This window comes from Hydra viridissima, unplaced genomic scaffold (genome assembly GCF_058129835.1).
Source record: "Hydra viridissima isolate aposymbiotic clone 2 unplaced genomic scaffold, HvirCarnegie_v1 scaffold_17, whole genome shotgun sequence".
In the NCBI taxonomy this organism is placed as follows: Eukaryota; Metazoa; Cnidaria; class Hydrozoa; order Anthoathecata; family Hydridae; genus Hydra; species Hydra viridissima.
In genome coordinates this window covers 963,581-991,384 of record NW_028324316.1, presented here as the reverse complement: position 1 = coordinate 991,384, position 27,804 = coordinate 963,581, and the positions used below count along the sequence as shown (strand labels likewise).

The window sequence follows — 27,804 nt, the reverse complement described above, 5'->3', positions numbered from 1 at the left end:
TTAGTGTTTCTTAACACCAGACCATTGTCCAATTGTATTGTTTCTTCATCAATTTTCATCGTTTGTTGCACCGCTCCGCCAGCTTGTAAGCTGGGAATCAGAAAATATTCTCCAGATCGTTGAATCTGATGTGTTCCTAAAGATTGCATTTCATCATATTCATGATTTGGGTTTCTCCATACAATAACTTTCATAGATCGGTTCATATCACAAATTCCAGCATCATAGAGTTGATTAATCTTAGAAGGGCATTCACTGTCTGTAAGGTGCTGTTCAATAATACTAGCGTTGCCAATTAATTGTGCTTTGAATTGTTAAACCTCATAAAGTTGTTTTATTGTTGTTGTTTTTCGAAATATACTGCAGTCGTAATTTTCTAACACATAACTTTTCCATAATCCTTCTTCGATTTTGTATATCTTAGGTTGCTTTACATCTAATATTTCTGAAATTATTGGGGTTTTCTTGTTAGGTGAAAAAATTTGTTCAAATATGTGTTTTACGTTCTCTTCTTTAGTTGGTTCTCTCTTTCGTGTTAATTGAGTATTAAGTATTTGATTCCAAACCATTGCGAGACATTCTTCGATTGGAACTTTTATTTCTTTTTCCTGGCGTAATCTTTTACTGGAGAAAAATATATTTCGGTGATCGCAGGTCAGGCTAATCTCAAAATGGGAACAGAGATAAATAGGAAACTTTGATACCTTCGGGGAATATCGAAAAACCTCGGCTGAATAAGTTTTTACTTGATATTCTTCTTGATTCATTTTGTGCTTACAGTTCTTTATAGTAGGGTAATCGTAAATTCCGAGTGGGGTGGTTGTAGTACAATCATAGATAGGTCCAAGATCAATTGCTCTTACATTTAAAATGAATATGGGAAAGAAAAAGAATACTTGCATTAACAGTGCAAGTGGGCCGTAACTTCTTGTTCTCTTGGAATGTTGGACCAATGTCATAATCATGGGGTTAAGCGGTATGTCAGATGAACGGTGTGAAGTGTGAGTTTGAAGGTAAGTCTTCACCAAATCTGGGTGAAGATTATTTTCAGGTTCCCAAGTGTTTTCTGTTTCTTCGTAGTTCTTCCATTTAATGAGAAATTCTCTTTTCCTTTCCGCGTTCTGTGATTTCTTATGGCTTCTACTAAGTAGATATCGTTGTCGTTATCATTAGTTATACCTTGGTCAGTTACCAATGGTGTTTCATCTGTGAAGGCGTTCTTGCTCTGTTTGTTCTTCTTGTTAAGTGGCTTCGGACTTGTTATATTATTTGGTGTTTTCTTATCGGTGAAGCAAGTTCTGCCTTCTGGTTGATTAACTTTAATTTCAGAAGTTCTTGTTTTATCGACTTCTGTGGGTTGATAATCTTGGCTTCGGTTTTGATTAAGAGTGTTATTTGAACCATCATCTTCAATATCGGAAAGTTCTGTGTTATCGTTTGGTTTCATGAAATTTCTTGAGTCTGTTAGAATGAACGACAAAAGGTGCTTTACTACCATCAACAAGTTTTACTTTAAAACTAACGGGGGAAACCTTCTCAATAATTTGGTATGGTCCTTGCCATTTTGTTTGTAATTTGGGTGATAGGCCTTGTTTTCTCTCTTTGTTGTGTATCCATACTTTTTCTCCTTCTTTAAATGTAGGTTCTTTAGCATTTCTGTCATAATAGAATTTGTTTTGCAGTTGTGCTTTCTGTAGATTGCTTCTCGCTAGTTCGTGAGCTAATTTTATTCTAGTAGCTAGTAGATTTCTGTATTCTACAACAGTGTGAGGGACATCTTTTGGAGTGTAAAAGGTAATATCTGGAGGCAATCTTGGCTCTCTACCGAATAACAAGAAATATGGTGATTCACCGCGTGATGAATTAACAGATGTTCGATATGCAAATAACGCAGCGTTTATATGTACGTCCCAGTCTTTTTGATGATCACTAACATACATAGACAGAGTTTTGACTAGAGTACCGTTAAATCTTTCTACCATTCCATCACATTCAGGGTGGTAGGGTGTGGTGTGGTGAATATCGCTTTCTAATAAACTTTCATTCTTCTAAAATTTCTAATCTTTTTTTCTCGCTCTAATAAATCCATTTCTTTTTTAACTCGCAAAGTGTGATCAAGAAAAATATCAATTATTTCAAACAAAAGCATGAAGAAATAACAAATGGAAGAAAAAGGAAAAATCAAGAAATAAAGTAATTGCTATTCTTAGAAAAATATTGCAAATTTTAGAAGTCGTTCATTTGTCAGTTGAAGCTTCTTTATATCTAAACATATTTACAACAAAACTCGAATGTATAAAATATATTCTAAAATTCATGGAATCCTCCTTTTATAGGTCCTTTAGGGGTGACAATAGATTTCCAAATAAAATGAAGTTAGAGACAAAAGTTTCTATTCACAAAATCGTTCCGTTAAATTGCTCTTATCAAACTTTTCGCCACTTTTCGGTTGAAAAAATATAAAGTTTTAATAAAAATCTCTAAAATTTTTCATCACAAGAGTTATAAATATTTGAGTATTTGAAATAAAACTAAAGCTTAAAGCAAAAAATACAAAACATAAAGATTATTGAATTTTTTCACGTTGCCAATATCCGTAGTAAATCGACTTAATCGGACCTCGGTCTGATATCGCTACTTCTTTGAGGGTAATCAATCTGCTCCCATTCTGTTAGATCAACGTTGCTATTAGAAAGAGCCCCATCCGGAGTAAGCCACTCTTTAGGAATACAGGATACAAGGATAGGAAATCGGTGGCCAATAGAAGCCAACCTGTTAACCCAACTCGGAATTTCTTTTCCGCATAAATACTGTAAAGGCAAAAATTTTCACACGCAATTGCATTCAGCAAATGAAGTTTGTTAAACATAAATGATAAATATGAAATTCATTACATATATATTTGCTTATGGCAAACTTATGTATTAAAATAATCTATTTTGCATTTTTAACAACTGAGAAGTTGTTTTATGGAACATAAATTTTGATTACTGATCAGTAAAGTTAACTATTTCAAAGCAACAAAAACATATAAAAGAACTTTTATCAAGTAGAATTTTATTAATTTATTTAAATTGTTTACATCTACAACAGTGGAATCAAAAAACTACAAATATTTCACTCCACTTGTGATCTCAGGGTACTCTACATACCTGGAGAATGTTTTTTTTAACTGGCATAGGCCTTTAGATTAGCCTTTGAATCTACTGCCAAATTTATTACTTTTCATTGTTGCTGAAAAGAAACTCAAACTAAAAAAAAAACATAAATTCGAAGAACAATCACTAGTGCTGAAAGATGCAAAACTCTTTGGCTAATCCTTTTGAAAGTCGTGTTGAATGAATGTTTTAACATCATCAATGCTTTTATCAATTACTGTCCTTCTTGTAGTAGTTGAGCTCTGACTAATGTATTCTGAACTGTCTGAATATGAGTATCAGGTGTTCTGTTGATGGTCTGAGACATGATAAAAGTGTTAAAGGAATATTTTTAGATTAAAATTTTTAAAAGTTTATGTGCCAAAACTGTGGGACAAATTGTTTTTGGACATATTGAGGGACCTATAAATATAGTTTGAGCTCAAATTTTTGTACCCTGAGGTCACTGAAACTTTTAAAGGGGTGAGAGTAGACCTTTTCAAAAAAAATTTATTTTATCCAGTTATGCTCCCTACTACAGACATCACATCATCATCATTTCACTTCAGATTTTTTACTGCTACAATTATCTTGTTGGAAATATTTATTAACAACATTTTAAAAACATTTACGAAAAATGGCAAAAGATTAAATTGTTTCTTTAAAAAGAATTTATGACCTAAGCTTCATGGCAAGTAAACTACGAATTATTTTGAAAATAAAATCAAAAAAATACAAAATACACTTATTGGCATTTAAATGACACCATTTATAAAGCAAGTTTTAATAGAATATTTGCTTTAAGCATTTCGAAAATGAAGAACATTTAAAATGTAAAATATCACAACAAAAAATTTATGTTTGAAAATTTACAAATAAAACAATATTAAAAAGTATACATATTATTGTTTATTACAAACCTTTGTAAATTCATTTGTAAAATGGTTGCAATTTCTAAAAAATAATATTTTCTGCATTATTCCAAAAGGATTTTAAAGCAGAGAGAAAACAAAATAAAATTTAACATAATTAAAGTAGTTACTTTTTTACAAGATGATAAGAATTTCCAAAATAAGATTTCCCTAATGTCTCTATTATATCATTGACATCCCTTTCTGTGAAATCTGTTGTACCAATTGCAATTGTTTCCCTAAAGAATCAATAAACACCTTCAGAAAAGATTAAATTTCCATATTTACAAAGACTTAAAAACATTTTCTACATACTTAATTTTTTTACAAGAAAAAAAATATTTCTACAGCATTTTAACTTTAACTTAATACTTGTTATTTTCATTCATTAAATTATTTGGCATAATTATTTGGCATTAAATTATTTGGCATAATTATAAGACAAATGCATTTGATTTTAAGCAACAAGCTTTTAAATTTCTTTTCAATAAAAATTTTGACCAATTTCTTTGTGAAACGTACTTGAATGTAAATCCTTCTCCCAATTCAAATTCATCTTTTGGCTCCATTTCAAAAATTCCAGTAAACTCAAAAGGATGTCCTGCATAAGCATATTCTAAAAGGAATATTAATCTAATCAATAATTGTGCCAAATTGTTAATGATCAGTTTATTAAACCATTTTATAAATACAACTAAACTCCAATATGAAGAAACCACTGTCAACAGTTTGATTAGAGCTATTTTCTAGTGAATAGGCAGCACTGTTAATGGTATAAGAAATTAAATGCAGAACAATGATATAAGGAAAAAATAAAATGATGGAAGTAGTATTAGCGATGAGACAAAAGATTATTTTAAATATATCCTATAATAAAATTTCATCCTAATTTTCATAGGCATTTAAAATCTGAATACTTGATTACAATAAAATATTGATAACGATTTCATGATGGCTTCAAGTTATCAAATTAACTAGGTTCTTTATCTCTTTCACTAGTACATATGTTTTATTTTTACTTATTATTTATTAAAAAGAGTTTATTCCGAAATGACTTGAAAATTAAAAGCATTTTTATTTCATTTTTTAAAACCATAAAACCAACTGGAAAAGTGCAACACAGCCTTGTTTTTGTTAAAAATTTAAATAACACTATTTGCATTGATAAAATGAGCTGCTTTCAAAAAATAAGTTAACCTTGTTGAAAAAATCTATGAAAAAAAATAAATAAATAAAAAAATAAATAATAATCTAACATTAAATAAAATTCATTAAATATTTATTATAAGCAAAACCATTTAATAATAGATAAAAATTTCCAGTCTTGTTTTATTGGTAACTTAAATTAAAAAAAATATCTTTAATTCTACTTTTAAGAAATCTTTTTTACTTCCTTTAAATTTAAATTTAAAGGAAGTAAAAAAGATTTCTTAAAAGTAGAATTAAAGATATCATTTAACAATATAACTTTCATTTATACATAAGATTTAAATAACAAAAATACTAAACATTTACCTCTAAATGTATATATTAATACCATTCACTGAATGGATAAACAAATATTCAGTGGATATATATTTTGATGTAGTTTTCACTAAGTCTATTTGACAGTTTTTGAAAACTTTAGAATTTATTTCAAAAGAATTTCAATTAACACATATTTTTGTAAAATCTAGTTTTGTTCAACTCATCAAAGTTTATACAGTGCATATCATTTTCACACACATCAGTTTATACATATTTTTTTGAATGTTTCGTTCAGTAAGAATCTGTTAAAAGTGGAAAGTATTTCCTGAAGATTTTACTGTACTTGCTTTTGTGAGATTTTTTTCTACTATTTGATCTAAAAAACTAATTTATAAAACATGTTAGAATTGTAAATTAATGAGTTAAAAATAAATATTTAAAAAATGCAATATTTATATATAACAATCAATTCAAAACTACATAATTATTAGAATTTGTTTCAAATGTTACAAATAAAGCTCTAATTATAACTGTTTCTCAGCTGATGTCTATATATCATTTGACCCTTTTAACAAAAATGAAATAAAACATTTAAGCTACCTTTGCCAAAAATTTCCACACCAGAATGATAAACTCCAAGGCCAAGAGAAGAAGTATACTCATTCAACCAATACTAAAATAAATTTTTGAAGTTGGATGATCAAAAGAATAATTTTAAAAAATTTGCACAAATGTAGATAAAAACTTAACTTTTTATCATGTCAAAGTCTTGAAAATTTTTTTAAAAAAATTATAAACAGTGTCAAATAGCATGGTCAAGAAGAGAGACTTATTACCTTATTTTACATTACTTACATAAACCAAAGTAAAATGTTAAACAAGTCAAGCTACATAAATAAATAAAAGGTAATCACACAAAAAAAATTACAATATAAATGATTAAACTCTTTTAAATATTATCATATTACAAAAACTTACCATATTATAAACATTTATAACAACAGGAGTTTGTGGCATTGCTAGGTTTTGCAAACATAACAAATTTCCTAAAAACGGACAGAATATAATGAATGTTATTCCAAAGTCTAATTTAAATTTATTTAAAAAGAACCATATGAATAAAGAAAAGATCTTTTTTACTTAAAGCTTCAAAATAAAGGAAGAATGCAAAAAATATAAGTCTGCAATACTTCAACTTTTTATATGAGGCAATATTCATGAAATATTCCCTATTTATCTTCACTATAAAAATAAAATTAATAAATTTAGCATAATGTCAGTTAAAAAGCAGAAAGTGACAGGTAGCTTACCTTTATACAACTTGTTTTTTAAAGAATACCTTCTACCTAAGCTGACTGAACAACTTGTTGTATTAAGATTGGCTGATTATAATATTTTTTCACAATGGAAAAACTGAGTATCATGATAAAAAAAAAACATTAAAAAAATTTTTAAAGGAACAATTTTTGTATTCTTTGATAATACTCATAATATAAACTTTCAATATGATAAACTCATAATATAAAGCCTTCTTACTGGATTGATGTAATTCTGACAGAATGAGATAAAATTTCTGTAAATTTTACCATTCAAATATATTTTCCTATTTGCTTTACAATTTTAATCACTATAGATCCAAGACAATTTTCTGTTTCAAATTAAAAACACATTCTGTTTTCTAAAAGATTTTTTTCTCTCAAGTTATACAATCTATGGAGATGACTAGATTTTAAATGATAATTGAATTCTTCTGACCATCCATGAGAAATGTTTACTATTGTAGTCAACAACACAATTTTGAAACTGTTTATTGTAGCTTGGATGCATTTGATTTTGTTTATATCTTCCCCAGTGATGTTGAAAGTTTGAAGCAAAATCTCAGTTGATTGATCATTGCAGAGTCCCAGCGAAGTTTTTATAATTCTGATGAATGCTTGACATGGTAAAACACAGCACATTCTTTTGTAGTGAATGAAATGTTTAGAGAAAAACATGCATTCTTGAAATCGCAAATTTGTTGCTGTAAGATTTAACAAGGATATTTCCAAAGCAATTTGACACAACTTATCTGAATTTCCTGAATGTTACAATAAAACAACAAAACTTAGAAAACACCAGAATTCTCAGCCATTTGTTGAAGGAGAACCACAATTTGTAAAAGTTTATGACAGTTATTTCCTGCAATGTAACCACCATAATATGGCTGCTCTTGAATGCAGAGCCTTTTGGATGCCTCTTTATGGCCAGATTGATTGAAGTTGCTGGAATTGACTTTTCCTAGTAGATAAAGCTCAATAGAAGGTATTTCATTATGTTCAATATTGATCTCAGGGTTTCCAACAAGTTTGAGTGAACAAGTTTTTCAAACTTTTTTACTTTTGACACACAGAAGCAAGGTGATTGTGGTATTGATACAAAAAGGCTTGAAAGACCATTGATAAACCACTGTTCTGAAAAGAATCACAGCTGATATCACACCAGCAGCATGGATGCTTGCTTGAATGGGCTTGAATGCCACAACGAAGGTTTGCAACTTTGAGATCACATAAAATGGCAAAATAGACATTGCTAAAATCAATAAAACTAAGGATTTATTTTATGTTATTCTAAGAACCTGGAATATCTTCTCCAATGACAATCAGTAATGTCTTATTTAATTAATTAGGTGAGTAATCTTTAACTTTCTGAATTGAGTTTAACTGTGCTTTGATGATAGGTCAATTATAGCAGGACTCATTTTTAAAAAGTCTTCTTCACTGCCAAATCCCAACTTAATGAGATTTATTGAAAAGTATTTTCTGACTTTAAGAACTTCTTGAACAAGGCTGAAAGTAAGAAACTCTAAACTTTTATACAAAAATATATTTGATCAAACATAAATATTTATGGTAAAAACATGTTTTTGTGAACTAAAAAATTAGAAAAATTTGCAAAAACTTTCTTCACTCTTTACTTCAATTCTAAACCTTTTAATATTTGTCTTTAAAAAATTTGTAACTTAAGTGTGACTGTCATTTTTATAAATTTTTTACTTCAAAAGACTCTAAAAATAGTCAATTGGCCATATTTTTTGGAAGATAAACCAGATAATTGGGTAAAAATTGACATTTGATGTTTGAAGATTAGAGAGAATTTTGTCATAATGAACCAGGTCTAGTCAGAATATCTAGTGACATTGTCTATGATATTGACATCTAAATGCAACCAAGATATTTTTTAAAAATTGCTCAAAGAAAGTTTTTTTTGATAAAACTAAAATCGAAAAATAAAACTTTTCTGATTCCTTGATATGAAATTGCTAATCAGAACAGTAATTTTGTCCTATAATTTTATTTACAAAACATTATCAACAGACTTCTACTGTTTGACCTTACTCTTTTTTCTCCACAGCTATCATCAAAGAATTTTTGGTTCTTTCGAAACACCTAACTATTGTGTACTTTTTAGTATATTGGATAAATATAGCTGGCTTATATTAAACTTTCTAGCTAACTTTATTTACAATCAACCATTTGATAACTGAATATTCTATTGATCTCTGATACTTCCTTTGGTCATGTGATTCATGCAAGGGAATTGCATTTACTAAAACTTAAAATTTTTTGATACAGTTGATTTATTCAAAAGGTTTATGTGTTAAGGTCCAAAGTATTGCTTAAAGTTAAATCTAGATCACTTTATCAGCACTTTTAAAGATTAATACCTTACAGCAAATTTCTCATTTAATTGGATATTCTTCAAAGTCAAATTTATTATTAAATATATTACAGAAAAAACATTTAAATTCATACTAAATTACTTTTTATTTTATACTTAATAAAAAAAAAAGTTCAATAAAAAGTCAAGTATGCTTAATTATATAGTTAATATTAACTAAAGTTGCCAAAAATGAGTTTTAAGAAAAACTTGCTCAGGAATATTTTTCTATACAAATATGCAAATAAAACTTTTTATCTGAATTGTAAAATTCGGGAAATATGGTCTCACTGTGCTCTTTAAACTATTTCATAGCTATCAAAACTCTAATTTAAAAACTCTATTTTTTTCTTTATGAAAATTAACATAACTTAATATAACAAAAAAACGTTTTTAATAAATATACGTGAATGTATATATATATATATATATATATATATATATATATATATATATATATATATATATATATATATATATATATATACATATATATATATATATATATATATATATATATATATATATATATATATATATATATATATATATATATACTGTTAAAAAAATAATAACAATGATAATTATGTATTCAAAAAACATGCCATAATATCATCATCATTTTAATTTAGGTAAAAAAAAAGCTAATTAGTTACATTTTTTAGAATTTAAGTGTTATACCTATGGTAAAAGAAATATCCGTTTTATGAAACTCAAAAGCTTAAGAAAAGATTTTCTAATACCTTTATATTAGGTACGTAAGGTAACAACTGTTATCTTTCTCATGTTTGTTTACAAATAACGCGAAACAAGGGCTTTTATACACGGATAATTTTTACTCGTCAAAATACGGACCCACTTGTAAGATCGTGTTATGAGAAACGTTACCTTCGTTCACAGGATTTCAGGTTGTTTAAGAGTTATTAGGGTGTCAATATATTTTATTCTATTTTTATATTGATTGGCGGGTATTTATTCTATATTCATATTGATTGGCAGGTCACTAACTATATCAGAATAGAGAGACATGGTCGACAAAAAGAAACGTTTTACAAAATACTGCCTAATTAGTGTTTTCATAGAATTTTTACATCAAAAACTAAATGTTTAATAAAGTTGTTGAGTTATAATTGCATAAACCATAGAAAGAAACATTTTAAGACACTATTTCACTTCTGTTTTCATAGAAGTTTTTCATTAAAATATATATTTAAAATTTATTACACAGCTTTACCAGCTTTAGCGATGTAATAAACGCTAAAGTCAATAAACTGGCTGTTACGATGCAGATGCATCCCCGTTGTCCAACTTGAAAGGCAAAAAAATTTTTTTTTTTAATTTGAGAGAAAAAAAATCCATTAAAAATATCTCGCCAAGTTAATTGTAGCACTGTAACTTTCCAAGTTAATTGTAGCACTGTAACTTTCCAAGTTAATTGTAGCACTGTAACTTTCCAAGTTAATTGTAGCACTGTAACTTTCCAAGTTAATTGTAGCACTGTAACTTTCCAGTTAAGTACTGAATCGATATCATAAACCGAAAGACCGACCGAAAATAAAGAAGTCGCAATAACAAACCGAACCTAAGCTTAGAAATAATTTTAAAAACCTGGAATAACTTGATTATTAAGATTGAAGTAAATTTAACAAGATTAAATTGTTTTACTCTGAGAGAAATCGTGGCTGAAAATAAATCGGAAAAAATTTCTGAGTGAAGAAAAAATTGTCCACTACGTTATAAAGAACATTTATGCAAACTTTATTCATGATGACGGTAGGTAGAAATTGGGTAGGCGATTGCTAGGAGTAGTTAGGTGGGCGGTCTAATACTGATTTTTCTTAAAATTGTACATTTAAAAAAAAAAACAACTGTAAAAACAAGATCGTGATTGAATTTAATTTTACTACTGGATTAAAAAATATAAAAATCCTCATGAACGACGAATTTGGTCAATTGTTTTGGGTCTATGACTATTCAAAAAAGGATCAAAGTATTTAGTAATGTCATTATCGCCTCCTTTCCGTTCCTCCTCTATACGTCGGAGAACAGATTTTTCAGAAGGTGTTGCAACAATGATGGGAATATTGCCTCTCTCAGGACGAAGTTCTACAACGCATTTCCCAGTTCTTTCAGCCAGTTCTTGGTGGGTTTCCTTAAAAATAAAAGTTGCAATTTCAGTAAAACTTTTACAGTTCTGGTTTTTTTTCTTCAAAATTGCTTATAAATATTAATACTAGTGCTTAAAAATGTTATTAACATTATACAGTGGTTTAAATAAAGGCGCATGAGGGTTTTTTAAATTTCTTCAAAGTAATAAAATACCATAGATAAAGAAGTAGAAAATTACAAGAGAAACTGATAAACTGATTTTCATTAATTTAACAACTTACATATACATAAAGTTTTAGCGAATGCATATTTAAAAAAACATTTGAAAAAAGGTGAGAAAACTGGTCAACAGTGTTTTTAATTTATTTACACTTTTCAAAACAACTGCTCATTCATAAATATTTGTTAAATGCTAATTTGTTTACTTTCTATCAAAATTTGTATAAAAACTTAACAAGGAATCTATTCATGTGTGTGTGGGGGGGGCGGGGGCGGGGGGGGGGGGGGGCGGCGGATGTATTTATGAATGCATGTATGGTGATTTCTATATCTCATTGAAATTTTGCTGTCGGGAAAAGCAGTATTAGTAAAAAGAACTGAACTTACCTGCATAGCGAGCCCTTGAAAAGTTGCTTTAACGACGGTCAGAGGCGTCGTTCGTCCAACAATTTTACAGCGAATATTCTCAATTCCTGCTAACTCACATATCGCTCGAACTATTCTTTGACAACGTCGACCGTATCCTGAAATGCATTACATTTTGCATCTAATTGCCGCCGTAGAACGATGGCAACAAGTTTTTGTTTTATTTTTTGCATTAATGAACTGCAATTATGCAATCCAAGAATATTTTCCCCAGAAAAACTCTTATAGTAACTATCAATTCTTCTTTAGTAACATCCTCTTTAAGTTCCCAAAATAATTACATACATAATTTCTATATTTTGTGAACTTAACATATAAATATTTCTTCAACAAGCAGCCAAATGTATGTATATACCTGGGACCTTCCTTTCAAACTTTATAGTGGTACTGTTCACCTTTGTTTCTAAGTTGTTATAAACTAAAAAGAAAGTCACAACATTGATAACGTAAAAAAATTTAAATAACATCACTGATTTTAACCTGACATAAAAACAGATCAATATCATCTTAATCATCATTAACTTAATAATAAAGATGGTTTGGTGTGGAATGTGTTTGTCCATTGAGATTTTAGATCGAAGTTTATTACTATTTGTAAGAAAAAAAAAGAAAATAATTTGAAGATAATAAATAAAAATAGAGATTTGATAAAAGTTGGAAAATGACAATTAAGCAAGAGATCGCCAGTGATTTAAATATTCCAATAAAACAAATGTGATGGAGAAGCCTTTTGATTCAGTTTTCAGACTGATCTCTAGAGTATTTCACATAGTTAAACTCTTAACTATATAAAAAATGAGCAAATGTAGTGAATAACGTACTTGTTTTATCATCGTGGACGGGAACGTAATGAAGATAGTTTACAGCTTTGTTTTTTGCCTGAAAATCAACAAAATTAACAAAATTGAATTTAAAAATTGTTTCAAAAAAAAAAAAAGAAAACAAAGAACCCTCGTATTACCCACATCAAGGACATTTGTTGGTGAATATGAGGTTTTATGTAAACAAATTTGTAAACCTTTCGGATTGCTGATGCAGCAAACGATCCTTTACCAATTGCCCAACCTAAATTAGCAATAAAGTAAATCGTTGAGGAAAAGTTTAAATCTTTGGCTACTGAGAAAGTCATACACAGAGAATACTACAAAGAAATACTTCAGAGAAAATCATACACTTTGAATTAGAATGAACACTTTGATTTAGAATAGTTATTTAAAATGGCGTGCAGTTATATCAAATGTTATTTCTTGCGCAACAAAATGTAAACTATTTAAAATATATATATTTATTGGTAAAGTAGTAATAAATTTTTTTAATAATTTAAATATTTTGAATGTTAATGTAAATTTACCTATTTTTCCAATTGAGAAAATAAATTAACATTTTTGATTTTGATTAAAACGAATGTTAAAAAACACGAGTTAAAGAGTAACTTATTTTTTAACTAAATAAGAAGAAATCACTGGACACCTTAGAAAACACTTTTGGTGATTAAATAAAACTTATTTATTAGCAAGGGGAAATTCAATTTTCTAGCAAAATCTAGAAAATAAACACATACAAATAGTAGAAAATAAACACTTGCAAAAAAGAAACTTATTGTAATTATGGACCTTAAAACAACACCATTTGCAACCATTGAACAAGTTTTTGTTTAATGGGTTAAGTTTACAAATCATTTTAAAAGATCTGCTTTCAATAAAAATGTCTAGCAATTTCTTTGAGAAAAATTCATGATAGAATAAATATTATTTTCATGCATACTGGCTCTTAAATTTTTGCTACTTAGAACTTAAAAATTACTAAAAAGAAAACATTTTGTTTTAGAACTCACTAAAAAATTTCAAACAAATTAATATTATGGTTATTACAAATACTTTTAGCAGTATTATCTTGATTAACTTATTAACAGAGTAAAGAAATACTAAACCAATCAAGTATTTGACTGAGCTAATTTATTTATTTTTAGTGTAAAATGTAAAAAAAATTTTTTTTTGTTTTTGTCTGACCTTTTTGAACAATTTAAAGAACAATAAACCTACCAATTGCTCCTTTTCCATTGCCGACCACAACTATTGCACTTGTTCTCCTTCGTTTACCGTTTCCTCTGGTAACTGACACTTTTTTAACCTATAGAAAATTGCAGAAAATATTTTACAATCATTATAGTAATATAAATCATAATATTAAAACTTAACTTATGATGATTACAGCATCAAGTAAATTGACATAAACCTGTCTGAAAGACCATTAAATTTTAAATTCTTGTAAGACTTGACAAAAAATACAGTTCTGAAGTATTCAAAACGCTGTTATCAATGCATACATCTGGTATGGTTTTATAATTTACTATTTTTCTTACCTCAATCACAATTGATTTGAAATCTTCTATAACCTCTATAAAAAAAATCCAGAAATGATTTGTAAACCTCAAAGTGCAATCTCATTCTCAGTGAGTAATCAATGAATAAATTATTAGTTATCATATATTTGATTTATCATAGTGCTAAACCAAAACAAAGATCCTTTAAGAACCTAAATAAAGATTTTCTAAATGTGTTAGAGCAATTTAGTCCAAAAACCTTTAAAAAAAAAAAAGCCTGATTAAAAAAAAAAAATGCCTTAAAGGATAAAAATTACCTTTATTTGGAGACTCTGGTGAACCAGCATATCTTCCAGGCCATGATGTACCACTCCATCCTCGCAAGGCAGGATCTAACTTTGGTTGTCTATTTTTATCAGACTTTGCAAGAGGATTAGTTTTAGGTGATCTTTCTGCCTCTTTGATAGACAAAGGTGCATTTAAACCTGGAAACTGCATGTTAGCTTTGCCTGTGTTTACAAAAAAAGACAGAAAGCATTTATCACATATTTTTCAAATATTCATTAGATTCTTTGACAAAGTTACCTTAATAATAGTTATGTATCAACAGTACAAAATGGATGTGCTAAGATTAAAAGAAGGTCCTTATTCACTACTAGTTTTTTTCAAAAGAATCATGAAAACAAAGTAAAAAGAGAATTAATTCAGGATTACTTTAATAAGAAATATTATATAAGATTAAGAGCAATTTTATGATAAAGAAGATATAATACAGAAATGTTTTATACACAGAGTTTCATCTGACATCAAATTTATTGGGCAATTAATTTTGTTTGACCATCACCTCTTTGGGTGCAGAATAAAAGTTAGAAAGATTAAACTGAGTTGTCTAATATTCATAAAGAATATTTCCAGTGTGACCAAATCAATTGCAATTCAATCAAAATAACAGAAACTTACATATTCTACTTCATCTATTAAATTAGGTCCTCTGCGTAACAAATTTGATATATAAATAAATAATAAGGCATGCAATCAAATCAATGATGGTTTGAAATAAAATGTACTAAAAAAATCCTCCAAGGACAACATTCACCATGTGACTAATGAGACAATAATTGATTAATCAGCAGTTATTTGAACTTTTTTTTTTTATTATTAGAAAAAAAACCAACAACAATCATGAAAACTTTCAAATTGCAAAAGAAAAATGTTAATCTTTTGAAAATCACCATATTCTGATTGAAATCTTTAATTGCAATAACCAATTTTCCCTCTTCAGTTTAATTAACTTTTTCCTATTTAATTTAAAAGATAACTTAGTAAAGTTTGCAGTTTAAAGACATTTAGGTAGCTGTAACTAATCTCTATCCATTTACAGTCACTTATTGCTCAAGGTTCATTCCATTCCTCAAAGAAAGTAATGAAAGTATGAAAATGGTGATTGAGAGTTACAATTATACACCTGGCTAGTGATAGGGTAAAAAAAAGCAAAGAGTAAAAAAGCTTTAAAATGGATAAATAGAACTTAATTTTGAAACAACACTTAAAAGTTGAATCAGTTTTAGAGTTGCACAAGTGAAAAAAACAACTGCTTTTGAGTGGAAGTTAAATAAAATTTAAAAAATTAACATTACGCTGATAAACTAAAAAAATGCAACACGCTAATTTTTTATACATACAAAATTTACCCAAATAAAACCAACTAATTCAACTATATTTAAAAGCATTGAGTAATTGATAAAACTGTTCATACAAAATCCTCTCAATATACAATCTTCTCAATGCAAAAACCCTTTCAGCAACATGATGAAAATTAACACCAAAAAAAGGCTAAAAAATTTTTTTTTCACCATTCTGCTGATCAAAAAAAAAAGGTAAAATTTTCATACCAAATTTTAAAAATTCTCCTTCAACTTGTTTTGCAGCAGTTCTTTTCTTACCACCTCGTTTACCTTTACCACTACTGACTGCTTGCCATAACTTATCATATTCTCCTAAACAAACAAAAAATATTAAAAACAAAATTAAACATAAAACAAAATTTGAAACAACAACAAAAACCCAAATGCAGCTTTCATTTGATTACTTGATAATTACTGCAAACCTTAAAAAACATTTTTTGTTCTTAAGGTTAATAACATGCTTCACTGACAAAACTGAAAAGCTGGTGTTCAAATTGAAATGAAAGTGATTAAAACTAGAAAAATATAGTTACCAATAACATAGCATCTTTTACTTAACCAAGTCAATGAGGATCTGCCTACATGATTGTTAAAATCTCCATACACTAAAGAGATAGATCAGTACATATAAGCTTTTAGTAACAAAACAAATATCTAATAGAAATCTAGGCCTACAAAATTATTTGGTTAAATAAGAACTGCTTAAAATATTATCATTATCAATAATAATATTGATAATATATTAAGCAATCAAGAAGTAAATTAGTTCAAGGAAAAAGTAAAAGTGAAAAAGGATGTACAAACAAAACTTTTAAAAAGTTTTTTTACTATTTTTAAACTTGTTGATCTTTAAGCAAGGTAGTTGGTAAACTTCTATAGGTAACTAGCAATGACCTTAAGTAGTGTAGCTGATTTTTATATTCATTAACTTGTAGGCAGCTTGTTATTTATTTTGTATTCTCAAAATCTCTCCAATAATAATATTCTTTTTTTTCCCCTCATGCTGAAATCTCTTTTGAACTAAGCTAGCATATCTTATTAAAATATCATATTGATGTATCACATTTACATCAAGTGAATTGCTTTTTATAGTTAATTAACTTACATTTCCTCTTGACTTAATTTTTTAAACTTCGGATATGATAACTTAAGACGAAATGTTCTAATTTCAACTTTAGATATTCTACAGATAAGACTCTATATTTTTACTTTAATAATACAATGATGATGATTAATTTCTCTTCTAACCATTCATCGAAGAAGCAGATGTGCATGTATTTGGTGAAATTCAAACTATATTTAAAACTATTTTCATTTTAAATCTTCAGTGAACAAAACTTGCATTTTACAATCAACAATCATTTCAAAAATATATTAGAGCTATTTGCTGACTCAGTGAATTTTAAAAGATATTGTTTTGATTGTTAAAACATATAGGAACTCTTCATAAACCTTTGAGGCTTCAAGTGAAAAGTATGACAAAAAATGTTTTCTTTTTAACATTGTTAGCCTGAAATCTAGAAAATGAGGTCTAGAAAGTTCCTCAATTGAGGTACATTTTTTATTTTAAAAAATGTGTAATCCAAAGGGCTTTCCAATTGAGCAACTTTTGAAGTTTCCTTTATCAAGTTTACCTTATATTTACTGTAAATTACTTCCTATTTTCTAAAATATAAAACATAAGATAATTTCAAAAACTGTCTGATTTCTTTTCGTAGTACTTTATCATAGACTTTGATTTAGTAAATTCTCTAATAAATCTTTTTAATTGCTCAGAGCACCCAAGAGGCATATCTAACAGAACTAATAAAATATTCCACTGGCTGAGTAGGATATGGGATAACTTTCAAGTTTTGTTAATGGCAGTTTCAGACAAACCTGCGTACTCAACTCACAATAATTATTAGCTGTAAAACCAATTTCAGTTTTTTGAAAACATGTAGGCATATTAATAATATATTTTAAGCTCATGCAACAACTAATCTTTTTTCAGCCAACTTATGAATAATCCATGTTTGTTATCATGGCCAGTAGAAGATTTTCTTGTGCAAACAATGAATTAATTGAGTATTAATAGGTCATCTATTTCAGTAATTTCTAGAATGGAAAAACTTAGTAATGTACATCCTAAGTAGTTTGCTGTCTGTTTTAAGCAAGTTGAGTAAGCTATTAGTTCAGGATATTAATTAGGTAATTCATTTATATGTTGTCCAGAACTGTAAAACACTTTTTGTAGGGATCTCTGATCATCACCTCCAGCACCTCCATTCCACTATCACATCTCATGCAATTAAGGTAATTATTTAACACAAACAATCAAAACTAAAAAAGTTTCATATCACCAGTTATTTCTTCAAAGAATAGATACCAGTAGTAAAAATATTTAACTTGACTATTCGCAAAAAAAAAAAAAAAAAAAATTATACCTGTCTAAATGAAAGTTATTGATAATTTTAAAGAAATCATTTATTCTTTATTTAAGAAAAAATGACTTTAAACGTGGGAAAAACACATTTACCTTATATAAATTTCAATTTAATGAGGATCTAAGATCACACAAGTTTTTTTTACATAAAATAAGTTTTTATGCTAATACATAATAATATAGAAATGACATTAGATAGTAAGTTAAAATTATGTATTTAATTACCTAATAAATAATTTGAACAACACTTAGAATGCAGGGCAAATCTTTGGATTAACAACTTTGAGATACCAGGGCAAATTCTAAAGCTCATCTTTACATACTACAATCTTGCTTGCATTAATTCTGCAAGAAAGTAATAGGAATACTGACAGCATCAATATACATAAATTATAGTAACATAAAATTTAATCATAAAATAAAATAACTTAAGAATAATTTGATATACAGTCATATACATTCTGTGAACACTAATAATTTGAAACATCTATATTCATACAGTGAACACTATGTTATGATGTGTACATTTCTAACTCCAGCACTATGTTCTTAAAAAATCATGTTTTTGCTAGCTTAAAAAAGGCGAAAAAAATCAAAAAAAATATTTGTTTAAGAGAAGAAAAGAGAATAGAAAGAAACTTTTAAACAAACTGAAACGCATTTAAAAAAAAAACATTTAAAACATTTTTTCTCAACACCAAAAAAAATTATGGCGAGTCATTCAGGTTCACCTCATAACAACAATAATCCTATTATGTTCAAGTTTATCTATATAAATCAAAAATTTGTACAATTCGTGTTATCTCAATAAATTCTCGTTGAATTTAACCCCTTTTGATTTGGTCGCTCACATGTAAATTAATTTTAAAAATCTTTACATATAGGGTTATCTGATAAGTTCTTGCTGCTTTTTTAAATTAAAAAATTTGCGATTGAAATGAAATGCTTTTGGTATAATGTTTTGTGTTAGTCAAAAAATAATTTTTTTGCTCTGCGAAGAAAGTCTATTTGGTTTTTTTGTTTGGATTCATTTTTGTTAATTTTTAGAACATTTAAATGGAATGTTTAAAAACAATTTTTCCCATCTGAATATGAAAAACTATAACAAATCCAGCTAAAAATTGCCATCAGGAAACTATTTTACAACTTAAACTATGCTTACTTTAAGCAAAAAACCCTTATCTAGCCAGCATAGCTAAATAGTAGTATGTCTTAATAGTGAAAAAAATGGAATGATACAAAATTTATCTTCTGACTTTTCCAAAATTGTTTTAAAAATCACTTTTCCAACTTTTCTAGCCTTTTTGGACACTATGCATAAAATTTCTAAACTAATCACATCCATGCAACACTCAGTCCCTAGAAATTTATAAACAAATTCATAAACAAAATACTCCTCTCATTGAAATGACAAGTGATTGCTATGATAAGGTTAAAATAAAGATTGGGCTTCTTAAAAATGACGTAATTTAATGCACTTAAAAATATGATTAAACCAGCAAAATAACAATCACAAAAAAGGAATTTTATTCTGGTCAACAAAATATTTTTTGATAAAAAATATTTAGTTGATCTGAAAACACACCTAATACTAAGCATTTATATTCTTTAAACAGAAATATGTTATTCCTGTAATTTACATAATTATATTCTTATTTTCAAGTCCTATATTTTATTTTGTGTATTAAGTTTACATATAAATTGACTGACAGGAAGTAATCCACTGGTATTAAGGATTGTAGCCCTCCCAGTAATCCAAATGGTTAATTTGCAGTTAGGAGATTTCAACACTTACAAGTGTGAACAAGAAGCGATAATCAAAGATTTAAAAAAGTTAGTAGAAACTTTAACAAAAGATAGTTCAAACTTGACTAAAAGAGTTCTTGAATTAGAAAATTCTCAATATAAAACTAGTCCAGCAGTGGCAGGTGATTGGGCTAGTAAAGTGAAAAAGACTCCAGATCAAATGCAAATTATTATTATTATCGCAAACAAAACCAAGGAAAGTGAGAAAATAACCTGGTTACTTTCGGTTTAGAGGAACCAGCATCAAATGATAAAGTCAAAGCAATCGAAGAAGATAAACAAAATATTAAGAAAATCATGCAAAAGTTGAAGGTCAATGTCAAAATAAAAATTGTTATCAAATTAAAGTCAAAGAATGGATTTTAAGCTCCTCATACTGTTGTTTTAACTGATAAATCTCAACGAAATTCTGTTTTAAAAAAAGCCAAAGAATTAAAGAAAAATAAAGCCTACAAAAATATTTTTATAAATCCTGATTTGACTAAATCTGAACAGTACAAATCGTAGCTATTGTGAGAAGAGTGTAAAAAAAACTAAATAAAGACAACATTGACTCTGCAAATTATTACATTATAATAAGAAATGACAAGGTAGTAAGAATTAAGAAATAGCAATTAAATGCCAAAAAATACTTAAATTACATAACATGCTTTAACCTTGAAACTAGCAATAAAATAAACAGCGGTGGAGTTCACAGCCTTAATAAGTTGCTAAGCAATAAGACAGTTATCGAATCAATAAACTTTCATGACCTTAAGAATTGTGATTTAAGAATAAACAATGAACACATTACACAAAAATGCAAAGAACTGATGGTTTGGTACACAAATGCAACGTATCTGAATAATAAGATTGATGAATTAAGGTTACAAATTGAAATAAATAAGACAGATGTTATTTGTATCACAGAAACTTGGTTTAAAACAGAATCAGATGTAAACATAAATAACTATAATATTTTCAGAAGAGAAAGAAAGACTAATGAAGGAGGTATTTGTATTTATGTCAAACAATGTATTAATCAGTTTTAATTAATCAGTTTGAAACAAATATTTTACAGTTAAACAATAATTTTATTGAACAAATTTGGACTTGTTTATGTTTAAGAAAAAAAAAAATTCTAATTGGATGCATTTATCGACCACCAGATATATCTCATGAGTACAATAACTTTATTTTGTTATCAATTAATGCTGCCAGGAAAAGTATTTATCAGAAAGAATACAGTGATCTCATTATTACTTCAACTATAATTCAATAGATTGGTCTGACAAGATTGTCTTTTCTCAGCAACTCTTGTCAAAACTAGAAAAAGACATTGGTGTTTTTATATCAAGTAATTTGAAATGGGTCAAACAAGCTAAATATGCAGCCAGTAAAGCAAATAGTATGGTATCACTAATAAATAATACATTCAAGTACAAGGATAAAGATCTAATAAAAACACTGTATTGTATGTATGTTAGACCAAATTTAGAGTTTTCGATTCAAGCATAGAGTTAATATTATACAAAAGATGTTAATGAACTAGAAAAAGTTCAACGAAGAGCAACCAAAATGATACTGGAACTAAATATCATGACTAAGAAAAAAGATTAGAAATTTTGGATATGACAACTTTAGAGACTCGGCGGCTAAGAGGTGACTTGATCCAGTAATTCAAGTTATTTAAAGGTATTGAAAAGATTGATATTAAACAAAATCAAGCAATGAACTCTATTTGCTCATCAAGTCCAGCATCTAACCTTAGAGGGTGAAACATAGATTGAAACCTGAACTGGTTAGATATTTTTGAAACTTTTGAGGGGATTGCAGAAACAAAGATGTTTTCTTGAATTTTGGCAAATAAAAAAAGAAAACGTTTTCAAAATTGGTTTTTAAGTATATAATTTAATCTTTATCCATTTATTTATTTACTTTTAATCTTTGTCCATTTATTTATTTACTTTTAATCTTTGTCCATTTATTTATTTACTTTTGCGTAACTTTATTTCTAAACTAGAAACTGATTAGCAATAAAATCAGAAACAGTTAATAAATATTTTAAAAATAGAAATCCAGTGATATTGAAAGACCAATTTATTACTTGAAGGCGGGTGTTACTTTTATTTGTAATTTGAAATTTTAAATAATAATCATTTAAAAAAGAAACAACGCTCACCACCTCAACTGAAGTTTATTCGTCATGTGACCGTGAGCCGAGTTTGCGACCATGTGCAGAACAGCACCACTGATCTCAAAATATAACGTTATATTTTTAAGGTTATAAATATAAAGTTATATTTTGAGATCAGTGAATAGCACTTACAAGTGCCATTATAAGTGCAAACATTATAAATAAAGTTTTCTGGTTAACTATGCAGAATTGAGTATAGTGAAATTTTTATTTGTACTTACCGTCAGTTGCCTTAGAAATTGAAAAATTGCCATTTCTAATTAGATTGGATTTTGAAGAGATTTTGATAAAAATGCTGTGGCGGCAACATAACAATCAAAATATATTCGATTAAAAGGATTCTTTAATCTTCATAAGATTACTCGGGTGATTTAAGGCCAGTCCTCGAATGATTTCAGGCATGTCTGGCTTTTATCAGTGTTCGGTTGCACCACTAAACATTTCTATTGAGCATAAATTTATTTGGCAAACAACTCACTAAAATGAACGTTACCAGGCAAAAGTTGTTAAAAATTCAAATGTTAATCTTTTATGAGGTTATGGGTTATGACGGCATTTATCTTTTCTGAAAAAAGGAGAATATCTTTAAAAATAAACAAAATAATCTCTATGCACAACTTTTTCAGTAATGTTCAGCCTATGTACAGTCTAATATGCAGTCTAGTACACTTCGATAATTGTTATTATCTACTTGCACAACTTGTGATTTGTGGTACGATTAGAAAATCCGGCGTTTTTTTAGTAACTTCCGGTGTCGCGTTAAATAAGTAGCTCGTTAAAAAAGTAGAAAAACAGTCCTACGCATGCTCAGGTGATTTAAGGCCAGTCCAAATTTTTATGGTAGTTCGTCCTACCTTCTATAACTTCTTTTTAAAAAAAACTGTTTTTGAAAATTTGTTGTCTAAGCTGAATAATACTTAGCAAAAGTTGGGCTAAGTTGAAAAAAATATTATTGACAAAAATATGGTGGATGACGCATATTGTCCTTAAACTTAAAGATGAATGTTTCAAAAAACAAGGTTTTAAATTGTTAAGCACAACTTTTCTAGTTATCTACAAGCTAAAAGACATCGATATTAAATTATATTGTTTTTTCATACTTTGATTCAGAAGGTAAGGTAGAAAATCCGACATTTAATAATTTCTTTCAACGACGTACAATGAAGTGTCGAGAACTCGGTAATACTTAGCGATTTTGTTTTGAAAGGCTTTTTGATGACCGCATAAACAAAATGGTTTCTGTCGGTCGAAGTTATTCGCAATGATATATATTAACTAGATATCTAACTTCATAAAAATTCAGTTAGAAAATGTGAAGCAAGTTTTTGACGGTTGTAAAGCCGGTAGCCGCAGCAAAGAAGAAAAATTCCTGGCGATGTTGGTTAAAGGCCGTTCTCCATTCAGAATTTTTTGCGCTTAGGCGGAAATTTACGCGCTATAGTTTGCTCTTGGGCGGAAAACTTCAAGCGGAATTTAATCTCCATTTACCGCGCTGAATTTTGTATTGTTTTGTTTTTTTATAAAAAAAAAAAGGTTTTAAATAAAAGAAATCTACTAAAAAAGAAAATAACTTTGAAAATACGAAAGGTAGGACAACACAATGCTAATTTCAATGAGGTCTTGCGAAGAGCTGTCGGCGTGTACAACACAAGGCATTTATAGTTAAAGGGATACATATAAACAAAATGTATATGTACGTATATATATATATTTTATAACTTAAGTTAAATGTTGTATTTATGCTTTAGTAAATATTTCTTTTTTAGAAAAAAAACTATTTTACTTAGAAAATAGTTTTTATTCCAAGTTCCAAGATCATTCTATAAAAGCATTCTATTCCTGTAAATTTATCTTATCCGCCTAAATAAAAAAAACTTACTTTTAAAACATTATAAATTAGAAAACCTAAGTTGTTATCAGAAATTATTTCTAAATCCGATCAAAAAAGTGTAAATACAATAGCACAAATAACCAAACAAATTTTATATGGCCATTTGATCCACTCTCAGGGGTCTTAGTATGAGTCAGAGGGGTAATAATCTCTAGATTAAACAAGTATTGTAACTATGTTTTCTCGAAAAGCAACCATAAAAGGATTTATATGTTGACAGTTTTGGAATGTACAAATGGAATACTTTCAAAATCAAAAAAAATAATTTATGGGATATGATATAAGGTCATAAGTCACCTTCAGGGTACCCGTGTAAATGTTTCTGTAGGAAATATATTATAGATGACGCTACAGGTTTTGCATTGAGCAGTTTCATTTACTTTGCTCTTTAAGAAATGCTTCCAAACAGGAGCGTTGCTTTTAGATTCTTGGAAAGTCATTTTAAAATTGTTTTTCTAAATTGATTTGAAATATTATTATGCTTCAAAGTGAAACAGTTTCAAACTACGTGTAGGCTATAATGGTATCCAACATCAACATAATAAAAATTTTTATGTAAAAAAACAAACAGGAACCGATTTTCCGAGCCAAATAGATCAGGATCTGGATCTCAAATTAATGATACGGGTAGCCGGTTCCGGATCTTGGATCCGACTATGCCCTACACAGTACACTGTCTCCACATATTTTACTTCATATAAAAACTATTCTTAGACATTTATAATTTTCCTTTCGATTCTGCAAAATATACTGTTGTGAGTAATGCACTTTTATATTGGTTGTTTAGAGCTCAAAAGTCATTACTAATGTCTAATAAAAATTGCACGGTGTGTGGTTATGTTAAAGTTACACTTTAGTCACTTTTGTGTTACTTTAACAAAAAAAATAAATTGGTAATGACTTTGTAGTTCTGAACAACTAACCCAAAGGAAACATATTCACACGCGATCGGTAGCTCTTGCTTTTTTGTGATTACTATTTTAATAGAAGGCTTAAATCTAAGCAGTGCCAAATTTACCTAAAAGTCAACGTTTCTCGGCGTTACCTCCAGTTTGTACATTTTGGACTTACAACTATAACTATAAGTTAAATAGAGCTCAAGTGTTTTATGTTGTGAAGTAGCATTAAATATATTAACATCAATAGCAATGATGTTTTCTTCACCAAATAAATTAACGCGCTCGCTGCCGAGCTATTTTGAGCTATGCGTTATTTCTTTGCCGAGCCATAATGTTTACAATGATTAATTTTTGCCGAGGCTGTTTTACGTGGTTTCATTCTCATTGCCAAGGCTAGATATCAACATTTCAATAAATAAAATATTTTTAATCTGAAATAATTCTATAGTATTTTTTATTCTGAATATAACTGACAAAAAAAAAGCACTACGAGTATTCTCGTAGCTTGGCAATGGGGAAGGAATTTTTTTTCTACAGTGCCGAAGTACTCGTAACACCGTAATGAGTATAACTCATTGCTGTGACTACATCTTTTCAAGATGTAATTGAGAACTTGAAAATTGTAATTAAGAAACGTAAGATGTAATTAAGAAACACAACATGCAATTAAGATACTTTAAAATGTAATTGAGAAACCCAACATGTAAATAAGAAATTGCAATATGTAATTTGAAATATATATTATATTTTCTCAATTACGACTTTCATCTTCTAAATTACATCTTAAGTTTCTTAATTACAACTTTCATCTTCTAAATTAAATCTTACGTTTCTTAATTACATCTTCCATGTTCTAAATTACATAATGCGACTTCTAAATTACGTGTTGTATTTCTCAATTAAATCTTACGTTTCTTAACTACAACTTTCAAGTTCTCACTTACATCTTGAAAAAGAGTAGTAATGTACCTTATTTGATGCATTATTATTATAGTGTTTCAATTTTTTTGCACATGCACATTGGCAGTTATCATGAGTAAAAAAGGTATTTATATTTTGTTTTCTTAATTCTAAATCGTTGTGTTTTTTAGACTAGAAGCTAAAATATATTTGATAACTACATTATACTGTATGTTATTAAAAATGTGAAAAAAAATTTGAAGTACACAATAAGATGTTTTTTAATACATTAAAAAACATTTTAGTGTGCACTTCGAATTTTTTACACAGTATACTAGTTAATGTGTTTTATAAATGAGTGATTTCTTTTTTATAAAAAAGAAATTACTCATCTATAAAATATTCCACAATTGGATCAGCACATATGATAATGGAAGATTGTGAGGATAGTGAAGATGATGATATTAAAGATTCGGATTCATTTTTCACTTATACTACTACGTCTTCGAGCTTGATTGCATCAGAATCAGGTTCTGAAGATATTAACACTGAAGAAAGTGATGACAATCAGTACACAGACGTTCATCTAGCAGCCACTGCAGAAGATTTTTTAATGCCGCCGAAAAGAGCTAGAACAACGGGTGGTCCATCTAGAAATTCAAACCAATGGAAAGATGAGCCGAATATTGTAAAACAAATCGAATTTACTGCCGTTCCTGGTTTGAAGATATACATGGAGAGCAAGAAACCATTAGATTTCTTTAGACTATTTGTTACAGAAGAGCTTATAAATACTATGGTAGTTGAAACTAATCGCTACGCAACGCAAGAAATAAATAAGCAGCGTCCCCTCAGAAGAAGCTCACGTTTTAAAGATTGGAAACCAATAAATTCAGAAGATATGCGGCAGTTCCCTAGAGTTCTTCTACATATGAGGTGTATCAAAATGCCATCTTTAGAACACTATTGGTCTAAGAACAGTCTCTATAGATTTCCCTTATTTTCTAGAATAATGTCACGAAATAAATTCCAACTAATATTACGGTTTTGGCATTTTATTAACAATGAAGATTCGGGTAGTGGACGCTTGTGTAAAATTATTGGACTTCTCGATCACTTAAATAATGCAATGGATAACATCTACTGTCCTAATAAAAATATATCAATCGATGAGTCAATGATGCTTTGGAAGGGACGTCTTGTATTCAGGCAGTATGTGAAAAATAAAAGACATAAGTATGGTATTAAGTTCTATACGCTTTGCGAATCAGATTGTATTGTACTAAAAGTAAAAATCTACTCTGGCGAGACAACTCTCGATAAACATTTGTTGGGTCAAACGGGAGCTATTGTTTTAGATTTAACGGAAAAATTTCTGGGAAAAGGTTATCACCTGTACACCGATAGCTTTTACAGTTCCTTTGAATTAACAAAGCACATGATAAATCAAAAAACATATATTTGTGGTACTTTAAGAACTGACCGAAAGTCAAATCCAAAAGAGTGTACAAAAGCAAAATTGAAACAGGGAGACGTTATAAGCAGAAGCGGAGAGGGTGTAGTGGTTGCTAAATGGAAAGACAAAAGAGACGTGCTAATGATTAGCAACATGCATTCGTTGCAAATGATTGAAGTGACAAACAGAAGAGGAGAGAAGAAAATGAAACCTAACATTATTAAAGATTACAATCAATATATGTCAGGAGTAGATAGGGCGGAACAAATGGTATCATA

The 27,804-nt window shown here is 28.4% G+C and overlaps 2 protein-coding genes across 4 annotated transcripts; both read right to left on the bottom strand.

Moving 5' to 3' along the window:
• Positions 1-2,240: 2,240 nt before the first annotated feature.
• LOC145183572 (deubiquitinase DESI2-like) lies at positions 2,241-10,069 on the bottom strand. 2 transcript variants are annotated; one of them, XM_090074715.1, is made up of 7 exons: positions 9,955-10,069; positions 6,494-6,561; positions 6,116-6,188; positions 4,571-4,664; positions 4,180-4,287; positions 4,058-4,091; positions 2,241-2,810 (listed from the first exon to the last, which is right to left on the bottom strand). In XM_090074715.1, the coding sequence occupies exons 2-7, from the start codon at positions 6,530-6,532 to the stop codon at positions 2,610-2,612; spliced, it is 549 nt and encodes a 182-aa protein (XP_089930841.1). In that variant the 5' UTR covers positions 6,533-6,561; positions 9,955-10,069; the 3' UTR covers positions 2,241-2,609. The 2 variants fall into 2 exon arrangements, with proteins under 2 accessions (XP_089930841.1, XP_089930842.1); XM_090074716.1 differs by having other exon boundaries at positions 9,893-10,027.
• A 1,013-nt stretch (positions 10,070-11,082) lies between these two features.
• Positions 11,083-22,458, bottom strand: LOC145183569 (small ribosomal subunit protein uS5m-like). 2 transcript variants are annotated; one of them, XM_090074710.1, is made up of 12 exons: positions 22,366-22,458; positions 18,624-18,743; positions 16,507-16,578; positions 16,181-16,285; positions 14,606-14,797; positions 14,328-14,362; positions 14,008-14,095; positions 12,984-13,030; positions 12,787-12,844; positions 12,321-12,383; positions 11,927-12,063; positions 11,083-11,363 (listed from the first exon to the last, which is right to left on the bottom strand). In XM_090074710.1, the coding sequence occupies exons 2-12, from the start codon at positions 18,709-18,711 to the stop codon at positions 11,142-11,144; spliced, it is 1,107 nt and encodes a 368-aa protein (XP_089930836.1). In that variant the 5' UTR covers positions 18,712-18,743; positions 22,366-22,458; the 3' UTR covers positions 11,083-11,141. The 2 variants fall into 2 exon arrangements, with proteins under 2 accessions (XP_089930836.1, XP_089930837.1); XM_090074711.1 differs by having other exon boundaries at positions 22,369-22,392.
• Between the last annotated feature and the right edge of the window lie 5,346 nt (positions 22,459-27,804).